This window comes from Homarus americanus, unplaced genomic scaffold (assembly GCF_018991925.1).
Source record: "Homarus americanus isolate GMGI-L3 unplaced genomic scaffold, GMGI_Hamer_2.0 scaffold32583, whole genome shotgun sequence".
NCBI lineage: Eukaryota > Metazoa > Arthropoda > Malacostraca > Decapoda > Nephropidae > Homarus > Homarus americanus.
Window position 1 is genome coordinate 3,319,884 of NW_024713129.1, and position 17,744 is coordinate 3,337,627.

A 17,744-nucleotide genomic window follows, 5' to 3' on the forward strand; every position below is an offset into this window, starting at 1 on the left:
TAACTCACCAGTTATCCACATGTTTTGCGGGCGTGGAGCATAATATGAATCATCAGGTTTCAAACAGACCAGCAGTCATTGTGACCATGACAAGAACAACCAAGACATACAAGACAGGGATTATGTAGTTCCACCACCATGGAGCCCTCCACCAACCACATTTAAAATCACCGAACTAGGTAATAGCAAAGGAGGACCTCAAAAGAATAACTCAGGAAGCCATAGCCTCCGAGACACCGGATGATGCAGCATCATACTTCACAGACGGCTCTGTGGACCCAAAACATCATAGAGCCGGAGTGGCCATCTACACCCAAGGTCAGACCCTCCTATGGAGACTTTCTAATGATTGCTCCACCCTATACAAACAGAGTTGGTAGCAATCTCAAAGGCACTACAACACGCTGCAACACAACACAGCAAGTCCATCATAATTCACACGGACTCGAAAACGGCCATGCAGGCGCTGCAACACAGTCAACCAAGAGACAACGTCCACATCATAACCTCGATCCTCGCACAGCTACAGGACTTCCAAAGACAAAATCGCCCAGTCGTCTTACACTGGATTCCCAGTCATGTAGGGATCGGGGGAAATGACATGGCAGACGAAGCAGCCAAGGCAGCCACACGTTCTAGAAGCGTACACATTCAAGTTCCAGCAAGCATGCAACAGATCAAGAACCACCTCAGAAAGACTAGCAAGCTCCACATCCAAAAGAGCTTCCTTGACACATTCAACGCTGGTTCCCAATCAGCCAAATGGTACCTGATGGCTACTAAAGGGGAACCACCATTCGCGGACAAGAAACACCAAGACAAACCCAAGTTAGCCTTCATCGACCACGACTAGGGTACAAGTGCACCTAGCAGACGATCGGAAATGTCGTCAGGGAATGCATCTGCTGTCAGGAGCCAGCCGCCAACCCACTGGAACACTGTCTCCTCGATTGTGAAGTCACACAAAGTCTCAGAAACCGAATTCGAAACTTCCAAGAAGAACACACAACACCAGCGGCCACTCTAACCCGAAAGGCCCAAACAAACCACATTCACCACCTTCTCCGGGTCATCACACGATACCCACCACCCAGATAGCTTAGGAAGTATCCGCCCCAAGCAAGTGCAGACCCCAGTTCGGGGGGCTCGCCACTCCGAAACTGACCACGTCCAAGAGTGGGGGTTGGTGGTAAGCGTTCACTGACCGAGGGTCCGCTCACACTTGCAAACCTGCAGTTTCCTTTCATATCCGCAGGTAGGACAACCTCCATCCCCAATCCCATATCCTGTCTGGCTGCTCCAAGAGTTCCAGCCAGAACCATCAAACGGGCTGCCTACAGGCAAAGGCCCGTGTCGGACTACGGTCCGACAATCTCAACAACAACAGCCGTGATGGTCATTCTACTCAATGCTCTCAAACCAACAAGACCTCTCAACAAGCTCTTCACCACACAGCAACTCCCTAGCACTGCATTGTACATATAATATATTTATACAGAAAACGCCATTGTGAGTTCCCTTCTTACCTCCATCCTTAGTGCGAGATCTCCTACATGTACGTATGTATGTGAGCCATACAAAGATAAAATAGACAAACACAAAGATAAATTTGACAACCGGCCACATACAATACAGAGTGAGAATTGTGAACTCTTGTAACAATCTACCAGAAAGTGTTGTGTCGGCACCGAGTGTGAGGTCTTTCAAGACCAGACTTGACCAACACTGAAGCAGGTTCGGGTACATTCAGGAGCCGGTGCATGCCCAGTACTTGCCAACAGTGCGTAACAGAGACGTGACCGATCGCCCAAGAGGCTAACGAGCCGATCATTTGGTGAAGAGGATATAAGAAAAAGAAAAGTAACAGAGACGTGACCGATCGCCCAAGCAGCTAACTAGCCGATCAGTGGTGAAGAGGATAAAAGTAATACTGTAGTCGTAGTGGATCCTCTCCCCTACAACTCCCAACTGAGCTCCGGCTGTGCGCCTACCAGCCAATCAGCGTACAGCATACATACATACATAAAATGCTAGTGACAGGGGGGAAGGAGGTTCAGGGGAAGGATAAAGGGAGGATTGAAGTGAATTTTAGGAGGAGAGAATAGGTGCAGTGGCTAAACACCGCTTGCGTGAGGGAGTTTAAGTTGGAGGCAGCAGCAACTCGCCTGGACGCGGCCAGGAGGCGGCAGGACAGAGTCAGGTTAGCGTCAGGTCAAGCGTCAGGTGCGTGTTGGGTTGGGCCATGGTTTCTCAGTGCTTGGTCGGCTTGATTGTGTGTGGTGTTTTCTTGTTAGGAGGAAATGTCTTGGTCTTCTGTCTAGGTATTCTTCTTAGCTTGAAGTTGATTTTCTTCTAACTCTCCTCCTCTTCTTGCTCTCTTGAAGTGTCCATTCATTCGTGTTTGGGTCTTGTTGTTCGTCTTCCTCATGTCTTATGTCCTCATAGGTGTGGAAGAAGTCGGAGACGGTGAGGTTGACCACGTGGGCTTCAGCTCCACGGGCCTCGTGGTGTTCTTGATTCTGTGTTTCGGGTGTCTTTTCTTGAGTTTTCTTTACTTGGTTTTTCTTTTCTACTGGTTTTTCTTGTCTTGGGAGCGTACAGTAAGGAAGGCCTCTTTGTAGCTCAGTTTCTTGTCCAGTCGAGCCTTGGCTATCCTGCATTCCTCTTCCATTTCGGGCAGGTCCAATCAGCGGAGGAATGTGGGCCGCCAGCTACGCCAAGAGACTAGGTCTGTGCAGTGGACGTAGGAGTACGATCGCCGACCTAGTCTCGACCTTCAACCTCCAGCTCAGGATCAGAGCATTTCACACCTTACGCTTAAGCCTCCATGATTGGCCCTCGCGCTACGAGCACCTCATATCCTGAGTTTCCTAAATCACATAAATACCGGTTATGGAGCGCTTACGCCCTCCTAACCGCGACCCCCGCCTGAACCGCCAACCTGACGACCCGAACTACAACAGGCTCCGCACAGAGAAAGCGGACCAGTTACGCGCCTTCAATGAAGCCCTGAAAAGCAGGAACACTGCCACCACCTCCAACAACTCCACCACCACTGCTACCGCCACTGAGGACGACAACCGGACGAAGGTCGAAAATAAAAAACGCCGACGTGCTTCTTCGGGAAACGAATGCCGTCAAGCAGCCCAAAAGGCACCCATCACCACCACCTGCTCACCTCCAACGACACTGCCAAAATTCCGGATCACGAAAACGGACACAAAAACGACATATGCCGCCATCACAGAGATAGAAAAGCAAAATCCACTGGCCAAGTTCTCAGTGCGGCCCAACCTAAAGGGGGAGATGATTATTCACCCCAAAGACAAGGACTCCCCCACCACCTTCGACACTTACCTGCAAAACACCACCACCGTTGCATCAACCAAGCTAGACCCCGCCCAGAAACTGATGAAGTCGGTAGTCCTCCGATACCCAAAGGAACTACCCCTCGAACCCCTGGAGAACCACCCGAAGATCTTAAAAGCCGAGAGATGCTCTCCCCTGTCCGACAAGACGGCCACCACAAAACAAGTGCTCATAACGCACTACGGTTCACCCCCCAGCACCATAAACCTCAAAACCTGGGGGATCGACGAAGTGAGCCCCTTCGTCCCAGAGCCCCTGCGGTGCTTCAGATGCCAGAAATACGGGCACCATCAGACAAGGTGCACGTACAAGGAAATCTGCGCAGTCTGCGCACAGAAGCACGGCACACACTCCTGCCTCACCAAGCTGAAAAATGGAGAAAAAATTGCCCCCAAGTGTGCCAACTGCGGGGGCAAACACCACGCCTGGAACCCTGGATGCTCCGAGAGGACAAGGAGGGTCCAGGCAAACCGGCCAGCTGCAAGACCGGCCCCCACCGCCTGCACACCAGCCCCACCAAGTACCTTCGTGTGGGGAACCCAAAGGCCAAGACAACAAAGCCAACCTCCTCAGCCGGTCAACACCCAAAGTGCAGCCCAGTTTCCTGGCCTCACTACGGCCACACCTCAGCCACCCAAGCAGCAGACAACGACAACCACGAAAAAGACAAAAGAAGCACACACCAAAGCACCAGAAGGAATGATACACGTATCAGACCTAGCCAAGGTACTGACAACCTTCGCGGAGGGCCTAGCCGGACTACTGGGCCACAAGATCCAACCCACACAGCTCCAAATACTCATGGGGAGCGTCCTCGGGCAAGTCGCCACAGCTCCAGCCACCTCAGTGGAGGAAGCCACGCCGGTCCTCACACGAGTGACAGCCGAGGTACACTCTACACCGAAGAAGGCCACCAGAGAACCCAAGATACCGACAGCTCCCAGAAAGAAATTGGTCGTTTCATCTCCCCTGAACCGAACCACGGCCCAGAAGGCAAAAACCACAGAACACGAAGATATGAACCTGATCCAGTTGGAATCGAACTTGGACATCTCCATCGAGGACCACCAGAAGTCCCCGATGAAACAGTGGTGGAAAACATCAACACCCTGAACATCCTAACATGGAATGCTCAGGGCATCAAAAACAAGAAACACCTCCTACAAGAAGCAGAAGCCAAGGACAAACTTGACATCATACTGCTATAAGAAACACTTCTACAAGAACACCACTGTTTCAAATTCAGTGGTTACAAGACATACAGGAGGCATTTCACGCAGGCGTCAACAAGAGGATGTATGATCTTGGTCAAGTCAAGCATACCCTCCTCCGAGGTCATGCAGCAATTTCCATGTGGGGAAAACATCGAGACACAGGCCGTCAAAGTAACCCTCCAAGAACGGGAATTGACTGTTCACAACATCTACAAGAACCCAAGGGGCTCACTGGAGGTGACTCAATTATTTGCTTCGGCCTCTGACCACGCCACATTCATAGGAGGGGATTTCAACGCACATCATCCCTTCCTAAGCTCGGTAAGCCCCACAAATGAAGACGGCCTACACCTATACACCACCTTTCAAGATACACCCGAGATCTGCCTCCTGAACACCGGAGAGCCCACCCACACTAGGGGAGGAAGGCTAGATCTAACCTTCGTCTCCAGTGCACTACAGCCTTCGGCCTCCTGGCAGCTACACCCCACGCTGACCAGCGACCACTTCGCCACCCCAACAACGCTGAAGGTGAACAAACTCCCCACTCCACCCCCGCCGAGATGGAGATACAATACCCAAAAGGCAGACTGGAGACTCTTTAAGAAACACCTGGCTAAGTGGCGCGAAAAATCACAGCCGGCCGGCGCAGCACCCGTTGACGAGACAACCCACCACCAACAATTGGTCGAGGCGTTTCACCAAGCGGCAGAAAAGGCTATCCCAAAAACAAAACCCACATCAAGACAGTACAATGATAACTGGTACTACTGTCCCAGGGTGAAAGAACTCAACCACAGAGTGAACATGGCCCGAAGAAACTACAGGAGACATCCCACGGAAACAGACATCTCCTGCAAGTCATAGTTAAGGATACCAGGGAAGAGAAGGAAGAAATAAAAAACGTAAGCTGGCTCAAGTGGTGCTCCGAACTGAACGAGCACACCTCCCTTGGCAAGATGTGGGCCCAGATCCGAAGGGCATCTGGGAAGGCAACACCACCACCACCAACCCATCCCAACCCAGAAGAGGAAGCTGAGAGACTTGCAAAACTGTTTTCTGACTGAGCAGCAACGAAAAACCTCCCGAGACAGGCGGAGGAGACACAACGGCGTCTGCGACAGGTCAGACTGCAGATGATCGAAGAGGCCTGCAACAGTAAAGATGACACCGACAGACCTTTCAACCAGCAAGAACTCCAGAAGTCGCTAAAACGAAGCAAGGACACAGCACCAGGGGCCGACAGGATAACCTACTCCATGCTTTCCCATGCCGGTACAGCCGGACACGAGGCTCTGCTACAAGCCATCAATGCTTCGTGGACAGCACAAAGACTCCCACCGGAATGGAAGAAGGCAGATATACAGCCCATTCCGAAGCCCAGAGAACCAGACAAACCGAGGCCCATCTCCCTTCTCAGCTGCATAGCGAAGACGGGAGAAAGAATGGCTCTCAACCGACTCAAGTGGAAAGTAGGCAGCCCACACCCTCACATCTTTGCTTACACCGAGAACACCGGCACAGGCAACAACATCGCCGAGATACTCAGCACAGTGGACTACAAACCAGCTCTGGTGGTCTTCCTGGACCTGGAGAAGGCCTTCGAACTAGCAAATCCACTGGCCATTACAACGACGCTCGCTGAAAAAGGCGTCAAAGGAAGGTTGCTGGGGTGGATCCAGAACTACCTCACACAGAGAGAAGCAAGAGTACGCTTTCAGAGAGCACCCTCAAGCTGCAGGGTCCATGAAAACGGAACCCCACAAGGAGGCATCCTCAGTCCAATGCTGTTCAATGTCCTGATGGAAAATCTAGTCAAACTTCCTTTCAGACAAACAGCCAAGCTCCTATGCTATGCAGACGACTTACAGCTTATAGTAAGAGGATCAAACAGACTAGCCAACACGCAACACGCACAACAACTTATAGAAGAGGAGTGCAACAGACTTGGACTCAAGATAAATCCAGCCAAGTCGAAAGCGATGGCCATCTGCACAGACACACCAGACAAGATGCTCTCCATACAAAACACGCCGGTAGTCTGGACCAACACCCACCAGTGTCTTGGAATCTGGTTTGACCAGAAACTCACCTGCAAGCCGCAACTCGAGTATCTCAGGGACAGGACGAAAAGCAGACACAATATAATGAGGTCGCTCACCAGCACAACCGTAGGAGCAAACCTTCATGTGCTCAAAGCCTACTACACGGCCGCCATCAGATCGCTGGTAGATTACAGTGCTCCAGCACTTGTTGGACTGAGAAAAGACCAAATAGCCAAGCTAGAAGTCATCCAAAATAATGCTCTCAGGACCATGCTCGGAGCACCCATGTGGACCAGAATTTGCAATTTGCAAATAGAAACCGAACTACCACCCCTGGCAGTACGAGTCAAACAGGTGACAGCCGGTCTCCTCGCCAAAATCTGTAGATCAGATAAGCCCACAGTTGCCAAAATTCGAATCAGTGCCTCCCTCCACCTCGACCACAGAGTGCGAGGGGCCACCTGGTCGCACGAGGCAAGCGAGGTCATCCGACACCTGCAAGCAGAAACACTCGTCAAGAACAACGAAGACACACGAGACAATGGTTACGTTGTTCCTCCACCATGGAGCCCTCCACCAGCCACATTCAAAATTACCGACCTAGGCGATAGTAAAGCCAACCTCCACAAGGAGGACCTCAAAAACATAACTCTCGAAGCCATAGCCACCGAGACACCGGCTGATGCAGCATCATACTTCACAGACGGCTCGGTGGACCCAAAACATCATAGATCCGGAGCGGCCTTCTACACCCAAGGTCAGACCCTCCGATGGAGACTTTCCAATGACTGCTCCACCCTACAAACAGAGCTGGTAGCAATCTCAAAGGCCCTACAACACGCTGCAACACAACACAACAAGTCCATCATAATTCACACGGACTCGAAATCGGCCATGCAGGCGCTGCAACACAGTCAACCAAGAGACAACGTCCACATCATAACCTCGATCCTCGCACAGCTACAGGAATTCCAAAGCCAAAACCGCCCAGTCGTCTTACACTGGATTCCCAGTCATGTAGGGATCGGAGGAAACGACGTGGCAGACGAAGCAGTCAAGGCAGCTACACGTTCTAATTGCGTACACATCCAAGTTCCAGCAAGCGTGCAACAGATCAAGAATCACCTTAGAAAGACTAGCAAGCTCCACATCAAAAAGAGCTTCCTTCACGCATTCAACGCTGGTTCCCAAACAGCCAAATGGTACCTGGCGGCTACAAAAGGGGAACCACCTTTCGCTGACAAGAAAACACCAAGACAAACCCAAGTCAGCCTTCATCGACTACGACTAGGGTACAAGTGCTCATGGCAGATGATCGGAAATGACGTCATGGAATGCACCTACTGCCAGGAGCCAGCAGCCAACCCACTTGAACACTATCTCCTCGACTGCGAAGTCACACAAAGCCTCCGAAACAGAACTCAAATCTCCCAAGAAGCACACACAACACCAGCGGCCACTCTAACCCGAAAGGCCAACACAGACCACATTCACTACCTACTCCGGGTCATCACACGATACCCACCACCCAGATAGCTTAGAAACTATCCTCTCCCAGCAAGTGCGGACCCCAGTTCGGGGGGCGCGCCACTCCGAAACTGACCACGTCCAAGAGTGGGGATTGGTGGTAAGCGTCCACTGATCGGGGGTCCGCTCACACTTGCAACCTGCAGTATCCTTCCAATCTGCAGGTGGGACAACCTCCAATCCTAATCCGGTCTGCTGCTCCAGGAGCAAAGGCCCCTGTCGGACTACGGTCCGACAATCTCAACAACAACAACAACCGGGGAACTCATTCTACACTTGGCTACCGGACCAGCAACATCTCTCACAGCTCCTCACCACCCAGCTTCCTCAGAAACCTCCTCGCCCTACAGGACCTCTGGGCAAGCTACTCCTCACCTAGTCACTCCAAAGCACTTCACTGTACAACAATATATATACAGAAAGCGCATTGTGAGTTTCTATTCTACCTCATCCCTGAGTGTGAGATATCTACATGTATGTACGTTTGTGTGCCTATACAAAGAGAAAATAGACAACTAAAGAGAATTGACAAATGGCCACATACAGTACGCTACAATACCACCTGCCCACCGCTGGATTTAAGCATCTCATGGCTTAGTCGGTTATTCGTAATCAAATTGCGAACATGTCAATTACAGTACTGTTGTCATTATTACTAAGAAACGAAAGTAATATTCCTGGCAGAGATATTGTTGAATATTATAATATATGTAAAATCAGTTAATTAGAATCTAAAAAAAATTGCAGGTAGACATGTTTTTTTTTCATAATTTATCTCTCATTTTATTAGCTAATCGAATGTCTGGTCTGTTTGCTTTTAGTTCAGACTGTACTATGAAGGGTAGTCTCGTGCAAGGATATTCCTTGGTGTAGAGTTAACAGGAAACCTGTGTTGTTTACAGGGTTGCCAAATGGCCGTTTCCACGGCCAAATTTCTCTAATTAGGCCGTAAAAAACTTCGCCTGGCCTTAGAAAAATGGATGGTCACGGCCAAAATATTTAGCCGTATTTTGGCCGAATTTTGTAAAACACCTATTAATTCCTCATTTAGTGGAATGTGAAGAAAAGTATAGCAGATTTCCAAATTTCACAATGAAAATGCTGGCTTAGTGACCTCACCTTGTCATGACCTTGTAGTGCATTCCTCCCCTACAAACGCCATGTGTCGCTGACTAGCCGACCCCCCACGAATCTCTCAGCGTATCCCTCGTGGTCAAGGTCAGGTAACCAGCGCCCTCGAACAAATTGGAGGTCTACAATCAAGCCACGCCTACCCCCGCTATATAAGACCGCACCTGGCCGTGACCTGCCCCTTCTTCTAGCTACAGCCGCAGCAAGCAATACTGTGGGGTATGGGATGTTTGTTTGGGTTCACACTCAGGATGAGATGGAGAAAGGAAACTCCCAATGTGCTCTCTGTATACATGTTGTATTGGATGTACAATGCAACTTGGTGCTGGGAAGGCAGCATGGTTACAAGCGTGATGTAGAGAGAGCTGGTTGGTGAGGGTGCTCAGAGGAGGACAGCTTGTGGGTCGCCATGCTCGCCGGCGGGAGCGAGGGCCGCCAGGCAGCGGCGGAGGAGGTGTAGCTTGCTGCGGCTGTAGCTAGAAGAGAGAGGTCACCACGAGGTCAGGTCTTAAATAGCGGGGGTAGGCGAGGCTTAATAGTTGACCTCCGTCATGTAAGGCGGCGCTGGTTGACCTAGACCACGAGGCATACACTGGGGAATTAGCGGGATCGGCTACTCAGCGACAAACAGCGTTTGTAGGGGAGAAATCCACTACAATACTCCCTCCTTCCCTCCAGGCGGTGTAGGAGACTTGTTGTCTGCAGGGTTGCATGCCACTTGTGAGCCATAACGGCGATGGCGTGGATGAGCTGGCCGCTAGTGGAGGCAACTGTCTAGACACACAAGATCTGTGGGAGAAGAGAGGGAGAAAGAGGGTTGTGGAGGTGATGAATGTTGTGTTTTCCTCGCGACAGGTACAGAGTCCTCAGATGCGCCTGCTGGGGTGTGTGGGCCTGGGTCAGGAGCAGGGGCTGCATCAGCAGAAGCGGATGAGGGCTCGTGACAGCAGCTGGGTCCACTACAGCAGCAGGGTGCAGGACAGTAGCAGGTAGTACCTGAGGGAGAAAAGAGGGGTGTGTTGGTCCGCACTCAGGCGCATGGGCCGCGCCGGGAGCAGGGGCTGCATCAGGAGGATCGGCAGGGGGTACTGCTGGGCCGGGGGCGGCGTCTGAGGCAGGACGGGTGTGCTGGGGTAGGTAGGATGTGGTGCTTGGGGCAGGAAGAGGAGCTGGTGTCTGCTTAGAGAAGCAGTGCTGCTCTAGGGTGTCTAACCTGCGGTTCAGAGACAGTAGCTGTAGAGCCGATGAGAGCTGCTTCTGGGTGGATAAGCCAGTCTTCCATGTTGCTTGAAGACTGGGAGCGTGATCTGTTTCTCCTCCATCCTGTGTGAGTGCGAATCTCCGGGGGTCACCATTTGTAGCGTACTGTATGTGGCCAGTTGTCAATTCTCTTAGTATGGGCACACAAACGTACGTACATGTAGATATCTCACACTCAGGAATGAGGTAGGATAGATTACTAAGAGCAGAGACGTTACCGAGAACAAATTCTGGCTTGAATGTCATGTACACTAATACTGACACGTTCCTTGATAAGAGAGAGGAGTTTGAAACACTACTAAGAGTACACCAACCAGATATTGTAGGAGTTGTAGAACTGTTGTACAAGAACAGGAGAATCGACCCAGAGGAATGTGAGTTCAGTATTGCTGGATATGACTCATTTACGAACCTAACTCAAGAATCCTGCAGGAGGGGTGTGGTTATCTACGCTAGGCAAGACCTTAGAGCCAGCCAGGCGAGGGTACAGGGAGAGGATGTTTTTGAAGAGTCCAAGTGGTGTAAAATTAAATTAAAGGGAGGGGACTTACTTATCGTCGGGTGTATCTACAGATCCCCAAACTGTGGCCCACTAAATCAAAGGAACTTAAGAACCTTAATAAACAATGCGGCGATGCTCAACCCTAGCCACCTCCTTATCATGGGGGACTTTAACTATGGCGACATCGACTGGAGAAACGAGTCCACCCCGAATGACTTGAATAACCCTGCTACTCTTTTTGTAGAAACTCTGAGAGATAATTTTCTGTTCCAACATGTGAGAGACCCGACACATTACAGAGGGGAGCAAACACCCAAGCCACTTGACCTCATCATAACAAACGAGGAGGGTATGGTGGCCAAACTGGAACACCTTGCCCCAGTTGGCACCAGTCACCATACAGTGTTGTCATTCAGATTTAACTGTTACCTAGTTCAAGATAAGGCCAGGCCAAGGTGCAAATATTACAAGGGAAATTACAATGGGATGAGGGAAGAGATGAGGGGTATCAACTGGCCTGACTTATTAAGGTACAAGAACGCAGACACTACGCTGAATATCATAACTAGTAAAATGACCCATTTGATCGATAAATATATACCCAAGACCAAACCCAGTGCTTCTAGGAATACGAGGGGATCCCTACACATGAACCATGCGGCGGTCGACAAAATTAAGAAGAAAACCCAGAAATTCAAGACGTGGGTTGGGTCAAACGATGAGCAAGACAGGAGGATGTATGCAAGAGCCAGAAACCAAGCAAAGATAGAGTGTAGGAGGGCTGAAAAGGAGTTCCAGAGGCTGGTTGCACGCGAGGTCAAGTCAAACCCAAAGGCGTTTTACCGCTATGCAAAGTCGAAATTGAAAATGCGAGTAGGAGTATCTGACCTGAGGCTTGAAGATGGTAGTTACGCAGATTTTGACCAGGATAAAGCTGAGGCATTGAACAGCTTCTTTTCCTCAGTGTTCACAAGAGAGGATGCGAGTAACCTTCCTGCGTTTGAGGACAGACGGTTCGACACAGCACTGACCCACATTGTGTTCACAGAAGAGGGTATTAGAAATAAACTGTCCAGGCTAAAGGTCCATAAGAGTCCCGGACCTGACATGGTGCATCCTAGAGTGCTAAGAGAGCTGTGCAACGAGCTTGCAGAGCCCCTGAAGATTCTGTTTTGTAAATGCCTGGATGAACAAATGGTCCCCAGTGAATGGAAAGTGGCTTATGTGAGTCCTATCTTCAAGAAGGGCGATAGTCACTCCACGAACAACTATAGACCGGTGAGCCTGACCAGCATAATATGTAAAGTACTTGAGAGTATTATCAGAGATGCCGCGATGGAACATCTACTACGAAACAACCTTGTAAAAGATTGCCAACACGGTTTTATGCCGGGGCGCTCTTGCTTAACACAATTGCTCAAGGTATTGGATATTTGGACCCATATTCTAGAACGGGGTGGTAATATCGACAATATTTACCTAGATTTTGCCAAGGCTTTCGACAGTGTACCCCACGAAAGGCTGAAAATCAAACTGGAAGGGTACGGAATTCGGGGAAATGTCCGAGCGTGGATAGAAGACTTTCTACATGACCGCAAGCAGTGTGTGGTGATTAATGGCACGAAATCGTCATCTGTACCTGTAACAAGTGGGGTACCACAGGGCAGTGTATTGGGCCTGCTGTTGTTTGTTTGTTTCATAAATGACATGCCTGACGTTGTACACTCCTCCATACAAATGTTTGCCGATGATGGCAAGTTATTTCGGGAAATTAAGAACCAAGCGGACTGTGAAGAGCTGCAGAAGGACCTCTGTGGGCTCCAGGAATGGTCGAAGAAATGGCTGCTGAGATTCAATGTCACGAAGTGTAAGAGGATGCACCTGGGGCGTACCAATGGTAAGGAGGCGTATCATATGTCCCAACGGGATGAAGAAAATGCACTAGTTGAGACTGTGTGTGAGAAGGACCTAGGTGTGTATGTTGACAATGAGCTGAAGTTCTCGGGCCATTGTGAGAAGAAGGTAAATCAGGCAAATAAATTATTGGGTCTTATAAGAAGGTCGTTGAGATATCTAGACGGTCCGTCCCTCGTGACGATCTTCAGGAGTGAAGTGCTTCCCCATCTGGTGTACTGTCACCCCATCTGGTCCCCGAGATATGCTAGGTGTAGGTTATGTATATAAGCTACTGTGCCGAGTAGCAACCCTGTATATAAGCTACTGTGCCGAGTAGCAACCCTGTATATAAGCTACTGTGCCGAGTAGCAACCCTGTATATAAGCTACTGTGCCGAGTAGCAACCCTGTATATAAGCTACTGTGCCGAGTAGCAACCCTGTATATAAGCTACTGTGCCGAGTAGCAACCCTGTATATAAGCTACTGTGCCGAGTAGAACCCTGTATATAAGCTACTGTGCCGAGTAGCAACCCTGTATATAAGCTATATAAGCTACTGTGCCGAGTAGCAACCCTGTATATAAGCTACTGTGCCGAGTAGCAACCCTGTATATAAGCTACTGTGCCGAGTAGCAACCCTGTATATAAGCTACTGTGCCGAGTAGCAACCCTGTCTATAAGCTACTGTGCCGAGTAGCAACCCTGTATATAAGCTACTGTGCCGAGTAGCATTTATATATATTATCACGTGGCAAACTGCACGTTATGTGGCAACATTGCCCCGAGGCTGCCATATGGCAAGGCAGCCTCAGTCTGACTGTGTGAGCCGTGCATGGCACACGCTAGTCACCACTTGTATTTCTCTCATCCATAATAAACGGACTCAGTGTTACACGGTGTTTCCCTACCCATCACTGCATTCTTTAGGGAACACTTGTAACCATCACTAGGGACTGTCAGTTGGTTGAAAATGTTCAAAGGAGGGCCACCAAACTGGTGCCTGCACTTCGGCACCTCAGCTACCCTGAGAGATTGGAGCGCCTGAACTTGCCTAGCTTATACTACAGACGGGCAAGGGGGGACCTAGTTGAGGTGTATAAGCATCTCAGGGGGCACTACTCAGTTGAGTGTCCTTACTTGGAGCTGGCGGACGCTCGCCCCACAAGGGGTCACAGCTCAAGATTGAAGAAGCCGCAAGTCCAGAAAACCGTGAGGGCAAACTTTTTCGGAGTGAGGGTTGTAAACTCTTGGAACAATCTACCAGAGAGTGTTGTGACGGCACCGAGTGTGAGCTCTTTCAAGAGAAGTCTTGACCAACACTGGAGCGGGTTCAGGTACATTCAGGAGCCGGTGCATGCCCAGTATTTGCCAACAGTGCGTGACAGAGACGTGACCGATCGCCCGGGCGGCTAGCGAGCCGATCTTTTGGTGAAGAATATAAATGAAATGAGACGTGACCGATCGCCCAAGCGGCTAACAAGCCGATCAGTGGCGAAGAGGATAAAAGTAAAAGTAAAAAGAAACTCACAATGTGCTTTCTGTATACATGTTGTATTGGATGTACATTACAATGCAGCTTGGTGCTGGGAAGGCAGCATGGCTACAAGCGTTGAGTAGAGAGAGCTGGTTGGTGAGGGTGCTCAGAGGAGGACAAGCTTGTGGGTCGCCATGCTCGCCGGCAGGAGCGAGGGCCGCCAGGCAGCGGCGGAGGAGGTGGTGTTGCTTGCTGCGGCTGTAGCTAGAAGAAGAGAGAGGTCACCACGAGGTTAGGTCCTAAATAGCGGGGGTAGGCGTGGCTTAGTAGTTGACCTCCGTGATGTATGGCGGCGCTGGTTGACCCAGACCACGAGGCATACACTGGGGAATTCTCGGGGTCGGCTACTCAGCGACAAACAGCGTCTGTAGGGTTGAAATCCACTACAACGTACCCCACAAAGGTAAATCTTCACTGTAGATTATAGATATTATGTTTATGTAATTATTGGGCTCTCAATTCTAAGTGACAATTTGGTTTTATCACGAAATTTTAAGTGGATATTGTAGGGGATACTTTTATTTTGTGTGGATTGCAAAAATAGCCTTGCGCTTCCCATCCAAAAAGTTTTGGCCGAATTTTGGGCGATTGCCGTGATATGGCGTGACTTTGGCCGTGAAGCTTGTGGTACATCTGGCAGCCCTGCTGGGGTCCTGTACAGCAACTGGAAACGGTAACTAACCGCTTCTTGGTGTAAACAAACAAGAGCACGCATCGCGGGAGCAGTGCTTACTAATATAACTTCTCTGCTACAGTACTTGTAATTGTTCAACTGCCATATGACAATCTCGTGATGACGGAGCGACGGGACAGAGGTCGTAGAGGACGTAGAAGAGGCTATGGCCCCACGGGATTTGAAGAAGCTGTAAGTTATAAGGTTACCTTATTTACACAATGACCAACCAAACTAGGGTTTGTTTCACTTGTGGCTTAACTAATCTCGGGAATGTTATAGTTGCAATTTAATTTTGATATGTCTAAGACTGGTTAATATTGACAACTGACCCACCGCAGATGTTTTGATGTTTATTGGGTATTAGTTAAGTTTTGGACCATAATTAGCAACAATTATTTTGAGGTGTTTTTTGGTGTAACTCGTCAAATTAGACGACATTTCTAATATGGCATTTCCGTCGCAAATGAATAATAACTGATATATGGTGTGTGTTTAAATTAAAAATTTACGTTATTTTCATCTTACCCCAGTACACAGGTCGCTCTTCGTCCACTTTAGCGTGTGTCGACCGTGGCGTCTCTGCTGAAGTTAGGGTTGGTTTGTTTGGATTGGTTAGGTCTCAAAATCATTCTGTTTTTTAAAGCCTCGGTTTTCCAATGGTTTTTGATGTGTTTTATTCAATTTTTATATTGATTTTCGTCGGAAGTCACTCGTTTTGGCCATGATTTCCAACGAAAATCAATATCAAAATTGAATAAAACATCAAAAACCGTTGGAAAAACATAGGCTTCATCACCAGAAGGATTAGGGTCCGAAACTTAACCTTTACCATTTATTGTCTTTCATCAATGAGTTCTGATATGATAATCATTTGTGAAAATTCTTCGTTTGGTAGATAATAAGCACTCGATCCTTTGTCTTTTCGTCGGTAATGCTGCAATGATGTCTCATTTCCAGATATACAGTATAAACATCCAATCATATTGATATATTTCAAAATGCCTTCTGTGCTGCGCTCCAATTGAGACCTACGGTCAGTATACTGTATGAGCCTGTCTGGACTGGGCGGCTGCTCTCACGTCCATAAAAAACGTAGAATTATACCATATCACGTAGTTACTACGCCATAGTAAGTTCTTTGTCTAATATGCTGGGTGGGAGGGGGGAGTCCCATGGCTAAGAAGTTAGGTAATGTTAGGTAGGTTTCTTTGGTTATGTTGGTGAGGTCTTCTAACATTGCTTCTGCTGCTTGTTTTTCTTATCAACTAAGGTAGGTTAGGTTAAAATTGTAAATAACCATTTTTAACACATTTGCACAAACTTCACCAGTGTCCACAGTGAAATTGTGGTATTTGTTTAATCGTTGGTTAATATTGACGACTGATCCACAGACGACTTATTTGTTTTTCTGTATGTTTTCCCACATTATTTTCATCAGTGAGCTCTGATATGATGTTTTAAAACTGAGACTTGAGTCTGATCCATTTTTTTATAAATGATTTAAAAAATAAACTTTGTCTTGCTCTATCACGTCACACTTTATTACATTATAACATACAAATATGACAAAATAATACAAATAAGACAATTCAGTAGGCTTCAAAGTTAACGAAACCTAAAGATTGTTGTGATTAAGGCTATTTGCCTGCAAATACAGAAAGAAATGATATACTCTATGAATATGTATGAACATAATATTAGGCTTCTAGGATGGGTGAAACTTTTTATTTCCCATTTTCTGGCAATCTTTTGGCACAATCTCTCTTCAGCATCCAGCAGTAGTCTGCCATCATGTTCACATTCCACCTTTCTTGATACCTTTTTTCCATTTCCTTACTGTCCTGGTGAAATCTTTCACCTTGCTCTTCATTTAAACTACCTAAATTTTCAGGAAAATACTCAAGATGGGAATGTAAGAAATGCACTTTTACACTCATATTGGAACCCATGTTTTTAAAGTTATTCAACATACCTTCAACAATGTTTTGATAGTTTAGATCTTTTTTATTGCCTAAAAAACTATACACAACATTCTTGAAACTATTCCCTGCTTCTTTCTCACACTGGTTCATCAATTTTAGGAAAGTCTTCGAGGTAGTAGATAATGACGAAAATTACGATGTTATTTACTTAGACTTTAGCAAAGCATTTGACAGAGTACCGCATCAGAGGCTTCTGAGAAAAATTAAGGCTCATGGTATCGAGGGGAAAGTTTTAAATTGGATAAAATCATGGCTCACCGATAGAACGCAGAGGGTCAGCGTAGATGGTGTTAAATCTGAGTGGGGCCGTGTAACCAGTGGGGTTCCCCAGGGGTCAGTACTAGGCCCACTGTTGTTCATAATCTACATAAACGATCTAGATACTGGGATCAGCAGTGACATAAGCAAGTTTGCGGATGACACCAAAATAGGGCGGCAGATTAATTCAGGGCAGGATGCAAATGCATTACAGGAGGATCTAAATACAGTCAACCCTCGCTTTACGCGGTCCCACTTTACGCGTTTCCACATTTACGCGGTACCCTGCCGAACACGGAATGCTCACTTTCCACGGTGTGTGTACCCTTTTACGCGGAGAGCGGCGCGAG

The 17,744-nt window shown here is 48.4% G+C and overlaps 1 protein-coding gene across 1 annotated transcript in view; it reads left to right on the plus strand.

Moving 5' to 3' along the window:
* Window positions 1-15,131: 15,131 nt before the first annotated feature.
* Window positions 15,132-17,744, plus strand: part of LOC121866255 (DNA repair protein REV1-like) — a gene marked incomplete in the record, with an annotated part of 281,011 nt that continues 278,398 nt past the window's right edge. Inside the window, 1 exon segment of the mRNA XM_042365872.1 lies at window positions 15,132-15,343. Coding sequence (XP_042221806.1) covers window positions 15,272-15,343 — 72 coding nt within the window.